General features: G+C 31.1%; 3 protein-coding genes and 1 pseudogene across 6 annotated transcripts; 2 read left to right on the forward strand and 2 right to left on the reverse strand.

The window, feature by feature from the left end:
- The first annotated feature begins 344 nt into the window (after positions 1 to 344).
- Positions 345 to 11296, forward strand: LOC108563877 (protein quiver). Of its 4 annotated transcripts, XM_017922680.1 has the most exons (5): positions 345 to 1220; positions 1510 to 1578; positions 1822 to 1869; positions 6944 to 7090; positions 10737 to 11296. In XM_017922680.1, the coding sequence occupies exons 1-5, from the start codon at positions 1193 to 1195 to the stop codon at positions 10949 to 10951; spliced, it is 507 nt and encodes a 168-aa protein (XP_017778169.1). In that variant the 5' UTR covers positions 345 to 1192; the 3' UTR covers positions 10952 to 11296. The 4 variants fall into 4 exon arrangements, with proteins under 4 accessions (XP_017778169.1, XP_017778170.1, XP_017778172.1 ...); XM_017922681.1 differs by lacking the exon at positions 1822 to 1869; XM_017922683.1 differs by lacking the exon at positions 1822 to 1869 and having other exon boundaries at positions 346 to 1220; positions 1510 to 1554.
- On the reverse strand, positions 7098 to 7721 carry LOC108563878 (annotated as a pseudogene).
- Positions 11297 to 13582: 2286 nt separating the features above from the next.
- Positions 13583 to 16750, reverse strand: LOC108563881 (ATP-dependent RNA helicase DDX24). Its single transcript, XM_017922688.1, has 6 exons — positions 16550 to 16750; positions 15963 to 16491; positions 15496 to 15903; positions 15275 to 15433; positions 14548 to 15214; positions 13583 to 14464 (listed from the first exon to the last, which is right to left on the reverse strand). Exons 1-6 carry the CDS (start codon positions 16664 to 16666, stop codon positions 13693 to 13695), a joined length of 2652 nt encoding a protein of 883 aa, XP_017778177.1. The 5' UTR covers positions 16667 to 16750; the 3' UTR covers positions 13583 to 13692.
- Positions 16751 to 18315: 1565 nt separating this feature from the next.
- LOC108563882 (V-type proton ATPase subunit G-like) lies at positions 18316 to 21974 on the forward strand. The gene is made up of 3 exons (XM_017922689.1): positions 18316 to 18513; positions 21379 to 21578; positions 21645 to 21974. The coding sequence occupies exons 1-3, from the start codon at positions 18432 to 18434 to the stop codon at positions 21741 to 21743; spliced, it is 381 nt and encodes a 126-aa protein (XP_017778178.1). The 5' UTR covers positions 18316 to 18431; the 3' UTR covers positions 21744 to 21974.
- The last annotated feature ends 688 nt before the right edge of the window (positions 21975 to 22662 follow it).

Genomic DNA, 22662 nt, shown 5'->3' on the forward strand with positions numbered 1-22662 from the left:
TATATGAACAGAGTAATATAAATATTTGAAAATGATTTTCACTTAGAAGTTCCTTTTAGATTTATCTATATTATTTAATAAGATTTCCTTTTTGTGGACATAAGTGGATGGAGATTGCAGTGTTATGTCATATATTTTTGACATTATTCAATAAAATTTCAATATATTTTTGTCAATTTCTAAATGATGTATAAACATATTTTTATTGAATAATTATTGTTTTAATGCGTATAATATGTTTGTAAAATAGCGTATAACTGTTTTGAATGTTGTCGAAAATGTGTGGATGCGCGGCACGCGTGCTCGTAGCGGCGTTTACCGCACGGTGGGGGCGGCAAAAATAATGCGGAACTCGAGCGAGTCGAGAACCGACGAGGACGGAAAATAGATCAATATACTCAGATGTAGCAGCAGTGCCGCAGCTAAAACAGTGATAACAATTGATCCTCAGCACATATAACACACAGATACAACATTCACACATACATCTACACACGAATCGCGCGAATCGAATCCTCAACATATCATCGCGGTATCTTTGGATTTCAACACCAGCAGCAGAAGAAGAAATAAACCAGAAATAGTGGAGCTACAGCAGCGACAAAAACATCGGACAATTCGGATTTGGTTGAATCCCGGAAAGCAGTTGGAGTTCATTGAGATTGGAATAACGAAAGGAACAAATAACGAAATTGGATGCAGATACACGTTATAATCGATTTCGGAACGACGGGGACATCTCTCTCGCAATTTAATAATAAACAATGTTTTCGTTAATGTTAAGTGGGTGTGAACTAAATCGACTGCAACAACAATGATACCGGTTTCATAATAATACGCCAACAAAAAAAACTAGTGCTAACCAGTATAAATATAAATAAAAAAGGAAAGAAAGGAGAATCGTCGAATGACATCTTCAGCCTCCAGTTCAAAAGCAAAAATATAGAGATAATAATAGCCACAATCACAGGAAGACACAGATAGTTTACAGTTAGATCAAATAGATGGATAGACACGCAGACTAGACTATCTTTGCAGAACGATTTCGACATCGATACAGCAATACGGTTTATACATATTTCCAATCAAAAAATTAAAGATAAGAAAATAATAAAAAAAAAAAACGGGTAAAGAAAACGCAGGGAAAAACGTAAAAATATAAATTATATCCGAATAGATTAATAGACTAAACATGATTAGATTAATTATAACATCCTTAGGTAAAGTATTCATTTTCTTTTCTTTCTTTAATACCCCATATTATTTCGAATTATTCAATCACTTAAAACAAAAACAAAAATTAGTTTAGTCAAGTTTAAATTCATTTAAACACAAAAAAAAATCATTTTTAATCGAATATATACAGAAATTTCTTTTTCCAGCCTCATTTCACTAAATTAACACCGTGAGTGAAGAACCGAAAAAAAAAATAAAAATTAATTAATAATAGAACAAATTATAGCTTCGACTGCAAATCGTTTTTTTCTTTTGTTTTCTTGTTACTTTCAGTAATTTTGTTAGTTTTGTTTTACGCTGAGGCGAGGTGTCGAAAAAGTGAGTCTTCCCGCAAAAGTTTTGGTTGGTTTTCTTTTTTTATTTATTTAGTTTTTTTTCTTTCTCTTGTTCATTAACACCATTCGAGATTCGAAACCCAAACTATTTCAAAACTCTAACAGTCTTCTTTTTTTTAATGTTTTTTTTTTCTTTCTCTCTATATATCTCACCACTCCGTTAATTTTGTTGTTTCTTCGTTGATTTCTGTGTGAACCGTAACCAAAGGCTAATAATTAATAATCTGTATTTTTTTGCTTCAAATTTCAGCGATAATATTGTTAGCAATAATTACATTAACATATGCGGAATGCCAAAGTAAGTTGTACATTATTATGTGTTATTTCTTTCTTTCTTTAATCCACGCTCACTTTACTTTTATTATATTTTGATTAACAAAAACTGCGGTGAGGAATCATTAAATTTAAACATTTTAATGGTTTTTCACCAAGTGCAATTGCGCTTATTTATACAGGGTGTCCATAAAAATTCTAAATTAAATTTCCTATACAACCTAGGAACGTGAATTTACTTTCATCTATAATTAAAGTATCTTCATCAAAACTTAAATAATTGTCATAAATTTTAAAGTAATAGATAATTAAAGTATCTATATAAAAACTTAAATTATTATTAATGTTTTACAAAATAAAGATATTGGATTAGAAAAAAGCAACTTTGTCTAAATAATAAAAATACAAATAATAATCGATCATAGTTTTACAGACGTTTCTATTTATTTATAGGAGACACCCTGTATGCCACTGTTAAGCTTACGTAACATATAATACATTTCTATATATTTATGGTTTGCATCTGATAATTATATTCCAAGTACTTTGGTGAGATGAAACCTTTTTATGCGAGGACAGACAGACAGCCTGACGAACGTTTACGTAACATACACTGTTCCGATGCATTATGCACATATAGACAACACGTACACTGTATTAGATAACTTATTTATTGAATGGAAGTTATTGGATTGCTAGCAGATTCAATTAGTGAAACCTCAATCATCGCAGCGCTTTGCTTTATTTTTTTTTTGTTTTTCATTCAAAGAGAAATGCATGTGTTATGCGTCTTGGCTTATCGCATCGCACGAATTCATGTTTCATGATAAGATATAGACGATGCACCAATTACCTTTCGAACTTTTGTTGGCTGAAACGCAAAATAATTACGAAATTCGTTTAAAGAGCTGAACTGAAAGCACTTCTATTTGAAAACGTTATGAATATGTTCGTACATTACTATATTTACCACTTAAACTAATTGGACTAATGTCATTTGGGTTATGTCAATTGAATGACTGCTTAAAAGCAAATGCTTTTAGTATTATTATTTTGAGAAACGTTTTTATAAAATTGAAAACTACTGTAGAGGTTATTACTCGAAACTTGTCGTGCTTCTTATATTTTTCAACGTGTAAAGTAATTGTGACATGTGCATCGAAGAGTAACTTGTAGTTCATGTTTTCACTGTGACAATTGGCAACAGTGTCAATTTAAATAGCATATATCGCTATATTTAGTTACTTATGGTTACTTTCACAAGTTTCATAATATTATAACTTATTTAATTATTTGCTATTGAATTAATGTAAGTGTTCTTAATATATGCGGTATCATGTCTTCCGAAAAAGTAGATCCGAGCAGAGCTGAAATGTTTACACAAAAAAAAATGAATTTAAAAATATCACTTTTGACGTTACTAATAATAAAGGAGTGCTGAAAAAAAAAAGATGGAAAATTCAACATTTACGAAATATATTTTTTGATATATTTTCAAATTGCTTCGAACAGCGCCAGCCAGCCAGGACCAATAAAATGATTTGCCAAAAATATGTCATTTTCCACTTATGATTTACGATCCAACGGTTACAAGATTTTATTCATCCAATATCATATAATGAATATCAAAATTCAAACAAATAAGTATTTTTAATTAAAGAAATCATAGTTGCCAAGTAACTTGTCAAGTATAGTTTGCACGAAATGCAAGTAATTGTAAATAGCTCTATTTTGCCAAGATGCATCATTAAGTTGGCAACCAAAAGTTTGAAGCAACGTTACTGCTTCTATAAATAATAAGCATTATTGACACCAAATAACATAAGTCAATAATTAGGTTGGCAAGCAAAAGCGTTATTATTTTGTTTACAATAAATATATTAACAACAAATATAATAAAAAAAACATTATTGTAAGTACACGAATATTATGTCAACTTAAATATTGCGATGATTGGAATTTTATCTTTAGTTGGTGTACGTGTCACAAGCACATATCGAAGTTATATAAATAAATGTCACTTTTTCTAGACTCATTGAAAGAAATTATTGATTATTACAAATTGTTTATAACATAAGATAAAGAAATTGTATAGAAATTATATTGATACTAATGATATATCATCACCGTTAAAACGAGGGTAACATAAAAACCGCATAAAAAAGGGGTTTATTAAATTTCAGAAAAATAAATAGTCTTACTATATTCTTTCTGAAATGTTTATTCATAATTTTATTTTTCGATGAAAAGGTTTGCCAATTTGTGTCAAAACGTGTCAAAATGGCCTAAAATAGTTATTTAAAAAAAATTCTTCTTGAAATAAAAACCGCATAAAAAGAGGACCTAGTGTATTTATCAGTAAAGCTTTTACAATCGTAAAAATAAACGATTTAAATTGTATAGTTTAGTATCAAAGATGATCCTTCAAAATCTAAATGCACGAGATATTCAACACCTTCTTTTTGGGATTGAATGGTTGATGGCATTGATCTTATGTCCGTGCCTCACCGAAAATAAATTGTTCGCGGCGAAACCATGCGGACAAAAGTTGGTAAAAATAGTCGCAGACAGAGAGGACGGCCTTTCCACAATGCACAGCGGCACATAAATCTCATAACAAAGTACGCTACACAGTGCATATTTACATTCACGTAACCATATTAAATCGCCCATATTTCTTCTTGTTGTATATATATATAAATTCTATTGAACATCTATATTTGAAAGGCGGCGAAAGTATTTTGGACGGCGGCACGTTTTTTTTTATTTTTCTAATATATATTTTTGTTTTTCTATCTTTCGCTTTTCCGCTGCCAAAGTATTTCCAAATTGAAAATACATTGCGCAGATGAAAATCGGTAGCGGAAAATGCGGAAAATCTTGCAACCTCATTCCGAATGCGGCGGTCCTTTAATTACCGTACTCGACCGGAGGAGCGGCACGCTTTTAGAATTGATGGCATTTATTTTCATTGCTCTTAATTTAGCGATACACACACATATCAGAATGCATCACGGAAGATCGCAGCACAACTCGTTACTTTTCCAAATGATAAACGAAAATGTTCATTAATTAATAACAAAATGTAAATGTAAAAGAAAAAACAACAAAAAAGCTATTGGAAATTCATTGGTTTAGAATTGAAAAGACAAAGTAGATCAAAGCGTAACATGTTTACACGTAAAACTACAAAAGTTTCGTTTGCTGTTGCACCTATTTCGTTTTGTTTGCACGGAAATATCAAAGGTCTAAATTGAATTCTGGGAAACGTTTCCTCTTCCGCATCTTAAAATTGCAAATAAATACACATACGGTTTTTAGCACGGCTTTAGCTGCATGTAAACATTTTGTTATTGGCCTTTATTAATAGCACACATCATGCTTTTTCGTTCACGCTTTTTCTCGATACATCAAACACGCTTATCGTTCATACACGAGTTTATGATTTTCGGGCACTTATCGAGTTGCATATTCTCATCCACATTACATCATCATCGAGAATGCACGTTTACGAAACATTTCGGTTCCGGAAACGATGGATATGAATTATCGGGGAAAGCAGTGGAAGCATTCATTTGTTGCTCATCCGAAAATAAATAACTTATCTAACGCAGCATTCCGCTTATTTCCTACCAACGTTTTTTTTTAGTTGTGCAACGTGTCTTAAATGTAAACAGAATGTTTCATTGTGGATATCAATGTTAAGTAGGATTGAATTAATCTACTTCATATGTATCGTAGAAGTTCGATCTCAGGATTTACATCATCGATTCATATAGACAATTTAAGTTTAATTTATCGTAGTAAATGCATGTTTAGTTGTGAATGAGATACATTATCTAAACGCATTGTATTTTTTAAGATATTTCGACATTGTGAATAATAACTTGAATGAAATTCATTGTACAGTGAAACCTCGCTTAACGAGTTTAATCCGATCGAAAATTTCCGGATAGTGAAACATATTCAAAAATACACATAATATGTGTACACAAGTTTTAAAAATGATGAAGCAGGCGCGCAATCCGGGACTTCTCTTCACATCGTCACTCGTTATGCGATACGCCGTTCGTTAAGCAAGGTTCCACTGTATATATTACAAATATTTTTATTTATTATAAATATTTATTCTACCAAACGATCGAAGTTTTCTTGTTATATTACACATAATTATTAAAGCAAATAATTTGTGCAAAAATATATTTAAAAAGAATTGAAAAATTGGAACCAAATATTCTTTAAATACATTTATAAGTTTCAAATTTAAAAAAATCAAAATTTAGCATTCATAGAAAGAATGTATCAAAATTATGTTTTCTCTTTTTAATGTAAATATAAAATTTAAAAAAAAGTAAAGAGGAACTGGATTTGTTCATTTATTAGATAGAAATAGACTATTTATGTTTACTAAAGATTTATCGACTCCATCTATTGTATGTTGATTTGGCGAAGAAACGCATTAACTCGTGTGCAGATTTAATGATCAATAAAGATGCGTTTACGAATTAAATTACATGAGAATCGAACATTTAAAAACTTTTTAAACTAAAAGAAACAATATTATAATATTATATTAATTTCTGGACCAAATCTTAATACTATTTATTCATAAATTTCGAAATTGATTGTTACTGAAAAATCATTTTATCTTCAAAACATAAATTAAAACAATTAATAAACAAAATAATGAATAATATAACAATAATTGAAATATTAGCAACAATTTCTTAAAATTTAGTAGATATTTATGAAATATGAAAATTAAATATGTCGAATTTTCTTAAAAAAAGGAAACGTTGAAAATATAATATAGTTTTTTCTTCAAGTAATTTGAATGAGATGTTAAGTAGATTTTATATACTTACGTGTTTATATTTCGATGAAATCCATGACAAACGTTCTCTGAGTATCCAAGTTGGCGTTCATTTGTTTCAAACAGTAGTAAATGTCATTACTTTTCATTCTGTTTACATTCATGTTTATTTTTTGTGTGTATGTATGAATAATGTTTAGTGTTGAATTAGTAGCGCATGCAAAGTAATCCACCGAACGAATACGCTTTTCGCAAGTCTAATAACTTTTATTGTGCATTATTTTAGCGCGGCAAATCTTCTGCTACGAATGCGACAGTTGGACGGACATAAGATGCAAGGACCCGTTCAACTACACCCTTCTCCCAAAAGATCAGCCGCCGCTCACCACCTGCAACGGATGCTGCGTGAAGATGGTCCGGCACGCAAAAACACGTAAGTCCGATACTAATCCTCCAGTTGGTACCTCTCCTTCCACATCAACACGAACTCCTTCTTCCGTTTCTCCCGTCTCGCAAAGTACTCGGGGTATGCGGCCTTCTCCAAGGGATGCCAAAAGTCCAAAACCCAATCCGAAGGCACGACCTCCCTCTGGTAGGAGCAACCGCCTGGTGAAAATGGGTAAGTTTTCGGATTCCAATGGGTCTTTCTGAACAGCTCCTCCTCCGCCTCCTGCATCAGCTTCTTCGCTACCCTCATGTCACGGATATCCACGTTATTATCGAAGCGTTGCCGCATCAGCACGGCGTAGTAACGGTACACCTCTTTGTGCACGTAGAAAGCCTCCAGGTTCCGAAGAACCCTCTTGTACAAGCTTTTAATCTTGGTGCGATGGGACACAAGTCCAACCAACGGCAGTGACATTTTTAGTTTGTTAACTATTTTGTTGTTATTCATTACCATGCCAACGCATCCATCATGAAACTAGATTATTTATTAAATATTCATTTAATTACGATAATTAATTGCTGCCAACTTTTAGTATAAATATAAAAGTGAACAGAACTTAATTGACAGTCAAAATGCAAGTATTGTATGACACAAATTAAATGTTTTTGAATTAATTCCGCCGGAGGTTAAGCAATATTTGCTTGAAAAACTTCTAATAATTTTACGAATTATACGGGATAATAATCTAGTTACATTATTTAAGTTGGTACACATATCCAATGTAACAATCATATGTTCACAGTATGAATTTAAAGGAAATAAAATAGAAGATTGAAATTTAATTTCATAACAAAAAAAAATCAATACAAGTCAGAGTGTCTAATAATAATAGACAATCTATTAGTAACGAAAATAAGAAATAATTTGTGCGGATATATAGGGTGTCCCAAAATGAACGATAGATTTGAATTTGCTGCCATTTGTGCAGTAAAATGTTGGCAACCCCAAAAAATAAACAATTTGGCAGCTGAGAGGTTAGCGTTAGTAAAAATTGGGCGTTGAATGAATTATTGAGCATCAACAAGTGGATGTTGAATTTTCCAGCAAAATCATCCTAAGCGATGAAGCACATTTTCACCTTAATGGCTTTGTTAATCGCCAAAATTGCCGGAGAACCCACATGTGATTGTCGAAAAACAAATGCATCCTCAGCGTCTTACTGTTTGGTGCGGATTTTGGGCGGAGGTATCAATGGACCATACTTTTTTGAAAATGAGGCTGGTGATGAGCAGTGACTGTTACTCGATATCGCGACACACTTTTTTTTCAATAAGATGAAGCCACGTGCCATACAGCCCGTGAAAAAATCAATTACTGGATGAGACATTTCCTAGTCGTGTACTCTCTCGTTTCGGTGATCAGAATTGGCCCCCTAGATCTTGTGATTTAACACCATTAGATTTCTTTTTATGCATCAACGATATTCAGCCACATTTATGCAAAATGGTCTTGGAAAATTTCGATAAAAGAGTGCGTATGTGCCAGCAAAGCTGTGGACGCCATTTGCCAGATGTATTATTCCATAAATAACACTAACCTATGTATTTTATGATTCAATAAAAAATCACAACTTGAAGACTAAAAACTCTGTTTTCTATTTAATTCAAATCTATCTTTAATTTTGGGACACCCTTTATATAAATTATACAAAATTAACGTAAAATGAGCATTTTTTTGGCAAGTTTAACAAATTTACAATTTTGTTTCATAATGTTGGAGATTTCTAGTTAGTTACATGTTCCTTTTTTAATTAAACATATTGGGTGAAATAATAAGTTCTGAGCGTGTTGTCTCGTACATCGAGCTTCTTCTTTAGACAAACCTTATGCAAATAGTTTTCTGGCTAATCTTCAGTTCCTGGGCAATGGAATAAAAGCTTGCATTTCGACTCGATTTCCATGATTTTATCAACATTTTCGACGACTGACCTACCAGAGCGTGTCTCATCTTCGACGTCCATGTTACCAGAACGGAAGCGTTGGAACCAACGCTTTGCTGTTGCACTCGATACTTTATTGGGTCCATAAACAACACATTTTTTTTTGCCCGCCTGCTTCGTCGCCTGCCCCTAGGTCGTAGTAGTGTTGAAGAATGTATCGAATTTTCCCCTTTTTTCCATTTTGGAACGCTCTAACAAACAACTGGATTCACTAAACACAAAACTGTCGCAGTATAAAATGACAAGATGCGACATATACATCGTTAAATATGGCTCACTAAGGAAAAACGCTCATCTAAGGAAAACGCTCAGAACTTTTAACTTCACCCATTATCTTTCATGGTTGTTGAAAAATAGATGAAAATGTGAAGACTGTTCAACTCGTGCTAAAAATTACGAAAAAATAGAGATTTACCATTATTAATTATTGAATTTTAAAAATATTGAAGGTTGTTGACAAAAAGATGAAACTATAAAAAGACTAGTAAGTAAATTTTCGAACAGCAACTCATAAAATTTAGTTACTTTAATTTTTACAACAATTCTTAGAAATCAGGAAGAGTCACAAATTTTTATTATATTCAACTTATTTCCTCTCCTATATTTTCGACGGTTGGCCTACCAGAGCGTGTCTCATGCGTGTAGCTATTGCTATTGGGTCCATAAACAACATACATTCTTTTGGCCGCCTGCTCCGCTTCTCTCCTTGGTCGTAGTGGTACTGAAGAATGTATCAAATTTTCTCTTTTTTTTGCCTCCATTTTGGAAATTGTCAAAGAACTTTTTTTAATTCGTTATCAAATGGCTAACGGAAAACGCTCATGAAACTGTTTACTTCACCCTATATTTTACGACAAATCGACACGTAATAGCTGACATGGTTCAATTGAACTGCAAGTCAAGTCAAGTCAAAAATTTATTTATTTAAATGTAGATGCATTACATGGTGTTATTTAAGGGGTGGCGTATATGTGAGCTTAAGCTCATTTAGCCAGAATTGAACTGCAGTTACTAAACGTCATTTATATCCATTAAAGTAAACCTGGCGCATCCACCAATATTGAGCATGTGAAACATAAATAATTAAAAAACTGTTTTTTTTTTCTCAAATTAAGTAAATATGTTTAAAATTTATTATAAAATTTATATTATTTTAGATCTATTTATTTGTTTACAACTTAATGAGCTTTTTTATATTCTTCGTGATCGGATTATATGGGATTTCTTGTTTATAGAATGGTTTAATTTGTAATATATGATTTTTAAATAAACACTAAGGTTTACTTAATAAAAAAAATTTGACTGCAAATCGAAATGGTAATGTTTTTGTCATGACATTCTGTATTTTATTAATGTGCAGTTTCTAATAAGTTTGAACTTACTGCAATATATAAATTAAAACTAACCATTTATTAACTTTTCAGGTGCTATAAATCCTTTAAAAATCCTTTATCGTTACTGTTTTTCTTGTTTAATTTTTACATTAATTTAACATCTAAATTTTAGATGCAAAATTTTCAATTGTAGTAACTAATTTATTATATTGTTTCTTTAGTAATATGTTTTTTTCTCTCTATATCATTTCAAAATTAAGTTACGTGTTAATGTTAAAATTTTGCATCTAGTTATGTTTTTGAAGGACTATCAATGTTATGTTCTTAAAGACTAATATCAATGTTTGTTGTTTTTCAGCGTACGAAGTCGTCCGAAGAACGTGCACATCTCAATTACAGATAAACTTATTTATGGTAGATCATGTGTGCATGATGGAAAGTAGCGGCACTGGTCACATGTGCTTCTGTGAGGAGGACATGTGTAATAGATCACCAAACCTAAGGCCGTCCATCCTGATTCCCGTCGCACCGTTCCTCGCTTATCTGCTACGAGTGTGCATGATGAATAGGTAGACCAGTTCAGTTTGAAGCTACAGTAGATACTAAAACATACTAAAACAAACAATAATTAATGATGAAACGAAGAGAACGTAGAACGTAGATCATGAAAATGCTTTAATTAACACGATACAAAAGCTTCCAGTAGTGGATGATTAAAGCATTTTTTTATAGGTCCTTTTTTCTTCGAGGAGGAAAACACACACTCAAAACAAAACAAAACAAAAAATAACTTTTCACCATCCGCAAATCCCAAACACGAATTTAATCACTTGGAAAAAAGCTACATTCCTCTACTCTTGAATACTTGCTGCAACAACAAAAAATAGTTAGATTATGACACACACACACAAAAAAACATTCCTTGGAAACGTCTCCAAGACGAACTATATTCTCTTTTCTTCTCTATTCAAGGCCATCCAACTCTTTAAATTATATCTCTAAATAATTATTATCTTACCCTCCAGCTTGAAAACCCGAACAGGCTTACATTATTTAATATTAAGTATTTTACAACAACCAAAAAAATCATAGTCCATCTTGGAAATAATAAAAGAAATGATTGATTTCATTACGAGAGCTTCTATTGTGCTCACCCGGAGATAACATTCCGTACTGCCTGAATCGATTCCAATGTTTGGAAAACTCTTTTGGACAAGAAAAAAAACAAAAATAAATAATGAATAAAAACGATCGAACTGCCAAAATTAACCGAATTCGCTATCTGCTTGTACGCATTGTAAAACTTACGTAATAGAGGAAGATGAGCAGAACGAGGTGGTCGGAATGTTATCCGAAGGGACACGCTATTTTATATTTATATATACATATATTAATGATATATTATATATCTATATATTAATGTTGAGTCGTCAAGAAAGTTTATTGTTAGCGAGAGAAAAAAATAATAATAATGTTGTATTATTATCACACCAATACTAGTGATTTAGGTTTAAATGGACGAAGTAATATTTGCAAAAGTTTTTTTTTCTTCTGGGAAAAAATTACATGTTTGTATAGGAGAAGGATGAACAAAAAAAAAAAGGCAATACTATTTATACACTAATTAATCGCTCATTATTGAAAAGGGTACTCTTGATTTCTCATTATTCGATTTTAATGCATGTTCGTAGATTAAGCCTTATTACAACAACAACAATAATAATGTTTCTTCATATCACCACTAATTCGAATTAGTTGCTAACACTCAAAACATCGGAGGACGAAAAATGAATGCAAAATGTGTCTTCATTTTATGTTTCTTCCGATAGTTGTTTTTCATTTAATGTATTTTTTTTAAACTCGTTACATAACACTCAAGTGCAATGTTTTAATTGCTCAACGATGCACGCATTTGCATGTTTAAAAAGTTGCACGTTGATCTCGCAAGTAAAACGAAAGCTCCTTTCGAACCGAAACCACACAAACAATTTGCTATTTATTATCGTTTTGCTTACGATTTTCATATACGATCAATCAATCAATTTGCTTTTCTTATCGAGTTGCGTTTCGCAATTGGACGATGCTTAATTTCTACACATCGTTGACTCCTGTGCCATCAATAAAACAAACAAAATGTAAATATTTTTAAAACGCATTTCTTTTGAAACACTTGGGCATGCTGTTTGCATTGTTGGTTCGTTGTGGATCGATCACACTAATTAATTGGAAATGCATGAAAAGTAATAATCACAACAAACCAATACGCGATTTTAACTGATGTTGGTGATGATTAGATTTATTATTTTGTTTATAGATCGGAACGTTTATAATTTTTCATTTTATTTATAATTTATTTTTTTTGGAAAGGAAAATTTAGATGTTTTGTTATAATTGAATTTTCGTTTTACTTTGTTTCGTTGACTAATCCTAATTAGAACTCTCTCTCTGTTTCTCTATCTCCGTCTTTTTCTTGTCTTGTCTGTCTCTCTCTCTCACCTATAGAATAAAAAATTTGGCTCTTTTTTATTCCAGCAATAAAAAAGTTGCCAAATTTTCCTTCCTATAGGATACGTTATTATTTTGTTTACCGTTGAAGCAACAGCAACAACAGAAATTCATTTCTTTTCTTATTGTTAAAAGTCCGAAGTCGCAAAGTGTGTGAAACGCATGGCTATAGTTTTTATTTTCGATTATTATTTTCTTTGAGTCGCTTCTCGAGATTCCACAAACGAATTTCTATCCACAGTCCACCTCACAGGAGCCAAAACAAAACACAAGCAAAATTGGCCACTATGTTATTTACATCATCGTACACACCTGTGTTTTTACCTTGGCTACATAGTGCTTTATATGTTGGCGGTGTTTATACTATTCTATATACTCAATGTACTAAATGCCGTTCCGTCAAATCATTGATACTTCATAGTACTCGTCTACTTTCTTTTATTATTATTATTTTTGCTCATTCTATGTGTTGAAGCAAACAAACATTTATGCGCATATATCGCAATGTGTTGCATCGTAGAAAAACAGGACATCTCGATTTAATTCAATTGTTACTACTTCTTTTTTTTTATTATATTTTAATTGACCGAAAAGATATCTTAAATTGTAAATAATATTATTGTTCTTAAAAATAAATGTCGAAAATTTGGTGAAAAAAAAAAATTAAATACTGTAGTCATATCATATTGTACAATAAAAATCAATTTATTACGTTGGCTTGTATTCTTGAAATATATATACATATATTATTATATTTAAAAGTGAAACGAAGTACTGTTATCTCAACAAATGTAATTGTAATAAATTACTCAATTTTTATTCTTCTTTCTGTTTCTGTTATTTTTTCCTTTTTTGCTTCCCTTGTCCTCGGTCTTCTTGAGCAGTTGCTTCGGAAGGATCACCTCGTGCTCCTTCTTCGCCTTCTTGAACATAGATTTGGGGATTTTCCTCTGATCCTTCAACTTTTTGTTGACTATCGCATCTTTCATCACGTCGATTGCGCTCCTCGTGTACATCTGATTCTGAAGGACTGCTTTGATTTGTAAGCCTTGCTGCACCTCGCTCAGTCGATACTCGTCGGGAAAGAGTGGTCGGTTCAACAAAGAGCTCAAATTCTTTCTCATACCGTTGCATTCCTTCTTCAACTTGTTCGAATCCATCAGATCGTACTTCATCGCTTTATCATCGATGATCATATCCATCTCTTTTGCTGCCTTCTCGAACCAGCCCACTTCGGCCGTGCTCTTCCTCACTTTCAAGTCTAATTTGTCGAGGTTTCGCGCAAGATTAACACGCTCCTTCACCGCTTCGAAATATTTCCTCTCTACAGGAAAGATAGGAATATCTTCGGTTTTTCCCAGCGTCTTGCACAGATTAATGTAATGATGGACTTCGGTGATTTCGACTAAAAGAATCGTTATGCCTTCTTTCGAAGCCCTCGCAGTTCTACCGGATCTATGCACATAGCTCTCGCTCGTTCTAGGCGTTTGGTAATGAATAACGTGTTGCACTGAAGGAATGTCCAATCCTCTTGCAGCAACATCCGTTGCTATCAATACACTATTTTCGGTATCTCTGAACCTACAAACATATATAGGGAGTTATTTCAATCGATTAAACAAACAGAAAGATATTTAAAATTGTAATTAAAAATAAAATATTACCTATCCAAATTTTTCAGTCTTTGTGTTTGCTGCATGGACGCGTGCAAAGATAACGGTTTGCATCCGAGCATTTCGAATAAAGTGTGCAACCTCTTAACACATCCAATAGAATTGCAAAAGACCAACGTCCTTCCCGGATGCCTCTTCAAGAAATAGTACATATAGTAATCTTTCTCATCTATCGTGCAGGAAATCTTGCACTCAGTTAGAGTACTCGATGTTCCTGTGCCTTTGGTGATATCGACAATTTTCGGATTGGTGATTCCCAATTGATCGACGACCTTCTTCAATTTTTGCGCTGGTGTCATCTCCACTGTCTTCTTTGCGCTCCATTTGTTCTTCTTCTTGATGTGCGAAGGAAGCTCGTGGATCAAGGTAAGGGTAGCAGAAAAGACAAAGTTCTGTCTCGTCTGCTTATTACTGCCATCGCCATTGATTTTTAGAAGAATATCGTGTAGCTCCTGGAAGTGACCCTTCTCTAACATACGATCGGTCTCGTCGATTGCTAAGAACTTGATTTCATCCAAGTTCATTAAATGCTCGTTGTTCTGTTGGATCGTTTCCCAAAGACGTCCGGGCGTTGCAATAACAATTTCCGGTCCTTTGCTCAACACCCTCTCTTGTTTCACTGCTGCCATTCCACCAATCACTACACCGAGTTGAATGCCTAAATTGAATTCAAAAATAATTTCTTCGTTCGATTACAAAATGTAATTAGAATACGTACCCACGCTCTTTGCAATTGGAAGCAAATGATTCTTAATCTGCACTGCCAATTCCCTGGTTGGCGTTAGAATCAATGCATATAATGGATTCTTGCGTTTCTTCTTCGGCAATTGAATACCAGGAATGTCGATGTCATCTATAACTTTCACACATCCTATACCTAAAATAGAGAAATTAATTAAAATAAATTAAATTTATAGCAAATTACGAATTAAAACAAACCATTAGTTGTTTCTTCAGAATCTTCATTTTCAACCTCTTCTTCTTCACTTTCATTCTCATCAGCTTCACTTTCTTCATTATCATCAGATTCTGCTTCATAATCTTCATTGTCCTCAGATTCTGCTTCACATTCCTCATTTGCAGATTCTACTTCACATTCTTCATTTTCAGATTCTCTTTCACTATCTTCAATTTCAGATTCTGCTTCATTTTCATCTGACTCTGCTTCACTATCATCATTCTCTTCTAATTCTATCTCATTTTCATCTTCTTCCATACCATTATCACTTTCTGATTCTTCTTCAGCAAGTTTTTTCTTCATTCTCAAAATACCACTTATAATGGGAAGGCCAAATGCCAGTGTCTTTCCACTTCCAGTTTCTGCTGCTCCTAATATATCTCTGTAACCTACATAATTTAAATTAAATACTTGATTACATAAATAAACAAATGTTTGACAAAATTACCTAAAATGGCAGCAGGCAAAGTTAACGTTTGGATTTCAGTGGGTTGAGTGAATTTTTTAGATGCCAAAACATCAAGAACAGGTTGAGGAAGTGGCACAATATTCCACAAATCCATGTTCACCTCCTCTTTAACAATGTCCTCTTTCTCCAAAGTTTCCTGATCGTCATCTTCTTTATTATCAACTTTTACAGGCTTCTTCCCTTTCTTACCCCTCTTCTTCTTCTTCTTTTTATTGCCTTTCTTTGCATTTTTCTTGGAATTAGATATTTCTTTTTCACTCTCATTTTCAGAGTTTTCCCCTTTAGATTCTTCTAAATTCTTACTATCCAAAGGTTCAATTACTTTCTTATTATTCTTTTTCTTGTCTTTCTTTAAATTCTGCTGCATTGTTTTCTTTCCCTTCATAATTTCTTTCTCTGCTTCCTCTTCAATTTTATTGTTTTCGTCATTGGAATTCTCTGCATTGTTGTTCTTAATTTTCTTCTTTGGAACACCGTCTGAATCCTCTTCTCTTGTCCTCTTTTTGTACTGTTGTAAATCACAATAAATAAGTTATGAACTAATACAATATTTACTTTAAATTTACCTTTTTCTTGGAGAAACTGGAAATATTATAGTCTGTGCATTCTTCTATGCCCAGAAGTCCCTCAAAGTTACCAGTTGCATCGATAGTTACTGACTTCCAATTACTCTTTTTAACCATTTTGAAGGAATTAACAAACAAAACAAGGAACACTAGATTCAAAGGTTAGAAAAATATAACCTACAAACCTCACATGGAAGCAGTGACAACTGAAGTACAATCAAATTTTCAACTAGTAGTTTCCTTTTTAACCGATAAAGTATAAGAAGTTGCATATATTCTATTAAGTCTATTTTCCAATTCAAAAATAATATATTTAATTACAATTATTTAACATTATTTCAATATTTTATATAATATATATATTTATTGATCAATTTTAAATATAATCCAATATACGTAAAAAAAATGAATAATTTTTCTATTTTATTTTAAACTACTTATATTACCGGCACACAAATGTTTTAATAATAATATATTCAATATAATATAAAATAAATCTAAAATGGTTTAAGTTTCATACATTTAAACAAGCTATTAAAGTTTTATGTTAGTTGTATGTTGTATTGCCTATAATATTATTTTAATACATTTTAATTAAATTAATGAATTTTATAATTACATAAAGTGGCTATTCTTACATTTATTTATTTTGAATAAACAAATACTATTGTATAAATATTCTAAGAAAATAACTAAATAGATGTAAAACCCAATTCTTTGTAAATATATTAAATTTAATTGAATATTTCTTAAATTTAGTTCAATAAAATCGGGAGATCAGTGAAGTGCATTTAAATTATATGAAAACTATTTGAAATCAAACAAACATACATGTATTATTTAAATTTATTAATCATATCTTCATTCAATCGAAATTCGAAATCTTCTGTGTTTCTAATATAACGAATAAAAGTAGATTTATAAATTTAAATCAAACAAAAGTTTTTAATTATTTGTAATATATACGTCATTGTGACAGTTTAGAAAAGTTGCCTCGTTGTTATATCCAATTACTAGCAACATGAGTAAGTTTATTTAATATTACAATCATATCTTTTACATAACAATTTTCAAAACATAAAGTGTTTAGCATGTTCTATGCAGAGTATATTAGAGTTTATACTATTTTCATATAAAAAAAATAAGTACATTTATATTTTCAAATCATTTCTTCTAAGTATAAGTTAAGCAATGTTTGATGATGGGTGTTGACTATACATGTGTTTTGTTATGTATATAGTTCCATCTTTAATTCAATTATTCCTTGAAATATTTACTATGAATGGTTCCTGATATATACAATAATATGTAAAGTTACTGCTTTTTTCGAGCCTTAATAATTCGTGATTTTAACTTTAACAGCTGATTGTAGCAAATTCACGAATGCCACGAATCTATTAGCTTTTGTTGGGTTATTCAATGATTGTGTTATACTGTGCATATCTATCGAGTTATTCATTTCTTTTTTAAAATTTTGACAGTTAATTGTAGGAAATCAACGAATGCTACAAACACAAATCTAAATATGTTTATAATTTTCTCGATGAAAATCGAGTATTACAATATGAACCACATAATTATGACAGTAAATCACTTTTAAAGCTAATATAAACTAATGTAATATCCATTTTAGACTAATTTTTCGTTAAGCGAGGTTCCACTGTATTAGTTTCTTATTGTTGTGCTGATAGTAATAGCAGAAGTGAGTGCATTATGAGATTGAAAAGACAGGGGACATAAAAAGAAGAAGTGAACGTAAACTATTTATAATCTCGCTCTGAGAGTCGGGTTTTCGTCGTTGGTCGATCCGCGGCAATATTGCAGCGAATCGTCGAGACTAATTGTGTGTTTTCCACTTGAAATTCTGTCAGTTGGTCAGAGGATGGCGAGCCAAACGCAGGGGATCCAGCAGCTTCTGGTTGCGGAGAAGAGAGCAGCCGAAAAAGTTGCAGAGGCTAGAAAGAGTAAGACAAGACAATTCACACATTTTCTTTCCTCCTTACATTTAAATTACTTTATGTTTATTTTTACGCGACATTTTTTTATTTTTACATTCTTTTTGTATTTTTTGATTCAAGAGCATTCCTTGGCTTCTCTCTATCAAGCGACGAAAATAGAACTGAGGTGTTTCCTCGTTTTTGTTTATCAAAATAATACCGGTTGTCGCCCAATTGCAAAATAAATTTGCTCCATTTTTCTATCATACGTATTTATTTTTTTTGTTGATCTTGACTTTTTCGATTTTCATCTGCGTTGACCGGAGAGGTCTTCTCAATTCATTAAAATTGGTTTCAATTTAGGTAATTTAAATTATGCGCATGACACTCGTTCATTCAATTTACTTAGACTGAATGCGAGATCGAGGAACACACTCATTACAAAATATTAATGTTATTTATTTCAAGTGGTGAAATTACATTGTATAAGTAGTTTTGAAGTTGTATTATTATATTTAACCTTCACCAATATCAAAGTATAATCATTTATTTAGTTTAGTTGATTTCATATTCAAAATTTATTTTGCCATTATCGTCTTTTAAAGTTATCAAATTTTAAAATTTTTAATATTTTGCAATAATTTAGAAAATAATAAATTGGAGTGATTGAAAACTTCTTTCTACTTAAAGCTCAAAAGTTTCCTTCTATTTTTAGCGTTGCTCAGTATTTACCGTATTCCTCAGATCTTGCACAAACTGACTACCATTGTTTCCAGACTTTAGACCACTTCTTGTAAGGATTTATTTTTATTTTCCAACAAGTTGGAAGTCCAGTCCAGTCTTTCCCAAACTTTTCCTGTAACGGAACACTTTGTAAACTCTGAAATATCCACGGAAATGTGGAAAAAACATTAATTATTTATTTAGTAATTATTTCATTTCAATTTTTCATGGTACATCTATTAACTATTAACGTTAATAGGTACACTTATTAACATAGTTTGGGAAACCCTGGTTTAGTCGCATATTTTGATTAATTATACTGCTTCTTGTTTCATATATTATAATCCAAACTTTCAGTTCGAAATCGGACATTTCACACTTAAAACCAAATATAACAAATTATTAATAGATTAGTTTAACATGTTAAATGTACACAATCAAACAATCTATAATGCGATTAATTGATAATGCGTGTTTTGTGGAAACATCGTTATAAAAAATTCGTATTCGTATAAAAGTATAAACACAGAAGTGCGTATAAATGAGTTAAGTTGATTTGTTATAATGAATAAGAAATAAAATGTCATATAGTTAAATTTTGGTAAGATGAGAAACGATCTGTACAAACAACGATAATCCATAAAAATCTATTTACTTAATTTATAAATTTTAGATTATTTAAGTATAATGAGAAGACACTACTAATTATATGTAAATTACAGAAAGCATTATTAGATTTTTGTATGAAAGAATGAAAAAAGTACAATGGAACTGCCCTTTGCAGCAGTTTAATTTAGTTTTATTTTTGTTAATATAACAACATAACATTGTTAAGTTTATATTTTGGTAATTTGTTACAAAAAATATTATTATTTACAATTAAATTAATGACTAATTTATTTTTATGTTATATACCTTTAGTCTGTTTTAACCAGTTAGGGCGGTCTTCGAATTTTCACAGAAAAATAGAGAAAAGGTATTTTTACATCTTATTTTCTATCGATCTATTGCATATACAAAATTTACAGAAATAGAAAAAACTCTCACTTGCCAGAAAGCTAGGTTTAATTGTCTTTAGAGCATTAAATAATAAACCAAATTATTCGTTCTTCTCTGTGTACCTTCTAAATTCACATCTTTAGGTTCTTGAAGATATTTATAAATTGATTTTTTCAAAACAAACTATAATTCTTTTTTCTTCTTCGCCGCTTTTTCATCATAATTTCGATACAATCTTGATAATATTTGTCCAAAAACTTAATGAAAGCTAGTGAAAGAAATAAGCTAGACGTGTTTTGTGTAAAATTCGATGGATTTTGTATATTAACTAAAAAACTTTACTAATCTAAAACCTTACAACTAATTTCAGTTTTCATTTTTTTTTCTATTCATGGAACAGAAATGATTTATGTGATCATTTTTATGTTTTTAATCAAATAATTAAAATAATTCATATTCATTTTTATGTTTTAAGTCTAGTCTCAATAATTACATAAGAATTACATAAATTTTGTCTAACATCCGGTTTTAAAAACAAAAAAATGGAGCTGTATCTGCTTGTAGACTACTTAAGTTAATGAGGACTGTCACAATGTTTGTTGTGTTAAATGTAAACTACGTTATAGGAGGGTTTACTGTATTTTCTCTTCATATTCAATAATAATTGTTTATTGGCAAAAATTCAAAATGCGTTATCTTGTAGCCTCTTCATTTTAGATTATCGTGCACATTGTTATTAATTAATGTGGATGCGCCTGGTAATACAGAAATCTAATTGAGAAATTGTTTGTCACAAAGAAGTTACTTACGTATTTTTGTTAGTCAAGATATATACGGTTTACTCATTTTGATTACAATTAAGATCAGCAACTGTGTAGATGCGCCTGGTAATCATTAAATGTGGAATTGTAAGCATGTCACTTTGTCTGTCAAAGCGAGGAATTGCTGTATAACTAATATATAAGTTACTAATAATGTAGAACAGTGCCTTCCAACCTTTTTCACGTGATGATATAACTCACAATATGTGTGATGAGCGTGGGCGGATTAATTCAAATATTTTTCATATGGCAAATGTAACGATCAAGATGTTGACGGAACACCGGTAGTGAAACTCTTCTATAGAATATATAAGAAGAAGAAAAAAACAATTTTTTGTAACGTTTAAAGGAAAGGCGAGAAGGATTAGACAAGCAAGAGAAGAGGCGCACGCAGACATCGAGAAGTACAGAGGTGAAAGAGACAAAATTTTTAAGGAGTTCGAGGCCAGACATTTGGGATCAAGGGAAGGCGTGATGCAGAGGATCGAGGAAAACACGGAAATACACATGCTGAAGATGGAGGAGATGGTCGAGAACAACAAAGATAAAGTTCATAATATTTCTAATGCGAACCAAACAAAAAAATATTTGATACATAATTTCTTTAATTTTCAGATTCTGGATGAACTAATCGAGTTGACCTGTAACATCAAAGCTGAAGTGCACAGGAATTATTTCGTGGTGAATCCAAAGAAACCCAGGAAGGAGGATTGAATGGAAAGAAAAAAAAACTAAACGAGATGGCGTGTTCACTTTGAGCATAATTTATTTATTTCAAAAATAATATTTAAACAAAAAAAAAACAAATAATAATACAAATAATTATATCTATATATAGATAGATGTACGGAATTGAACAAAATTAGTATAGTTTCATCTTTAAATGATAACATAGTGAGGAGAGGAAGGAATGATACAAATAAAAACGTCCCTGTTAATATTTTATTTTTTGAGACGAAAACTAATCGATATTAATAATATTAAAAAAAAATATGGCAAACGGATGGTAATAATCCACCATAGATAAAATATATTATTTTTTTTTTTCAAATCTTCCATATTATTATAATATATTTATATGTTCAGTATAATAATAATAATAATGATTTATATAATATATATTCAGCACAAGTTTATTTTACGTGTTTTTTTCCTTTTAAATTACTTATTACAATATATTCTTGTTTTTTTTCTCTAATTATCGTACAACTACCAACTTCCAAAATGACAGAAAAAAAAGTACAATCGAAAAATTCTACAAATTCTACAAAGTAACTCGTTGATTGCTCCGACATAGAAAAAAAATAGATACGGTTTACATCACTTAATATATATGTGCTTTCGTTTTTCTTTTTATGAAGCTTTGGTTTATTCCACGTTTGAAAGATCAAACAATATACAATTAAAAAAAACAACTTACAATCTACAATAATTTTGTAAGCTTCTTAAGCATCGTCAAATTACGTTTACTTTTGTTTGTTTGTTTTTTTTTCTTATAAGACACTGCGTGAACGTGTTTCAAAAATACATTCGATTTTATTTATTCAATTATAAATAAAATTAAAATAAAAAAAAATAATAATATATATATATATATAATATATAAAATAAGTGCAATTCAATAACAACAGAA

The sequence above is a fragment of the Nicrophorus vespilloides genome, unplaced genomic scaffold (genome assembly GCF_001412225.1).
Source record: "Nicrophorus vespilloides isolate i.1.1-1 unplaced genomic scaffold, Nicve_v1.0, whole genome shotgun sequence".
NCBI classification, from domain to species: domain Eukaryota; kingdom Metazoa; phylum Arthropoda; class Insecta; order Coleoptera; family Silphidae; genus Nicrophorus; species Nicrophorus vespilloides.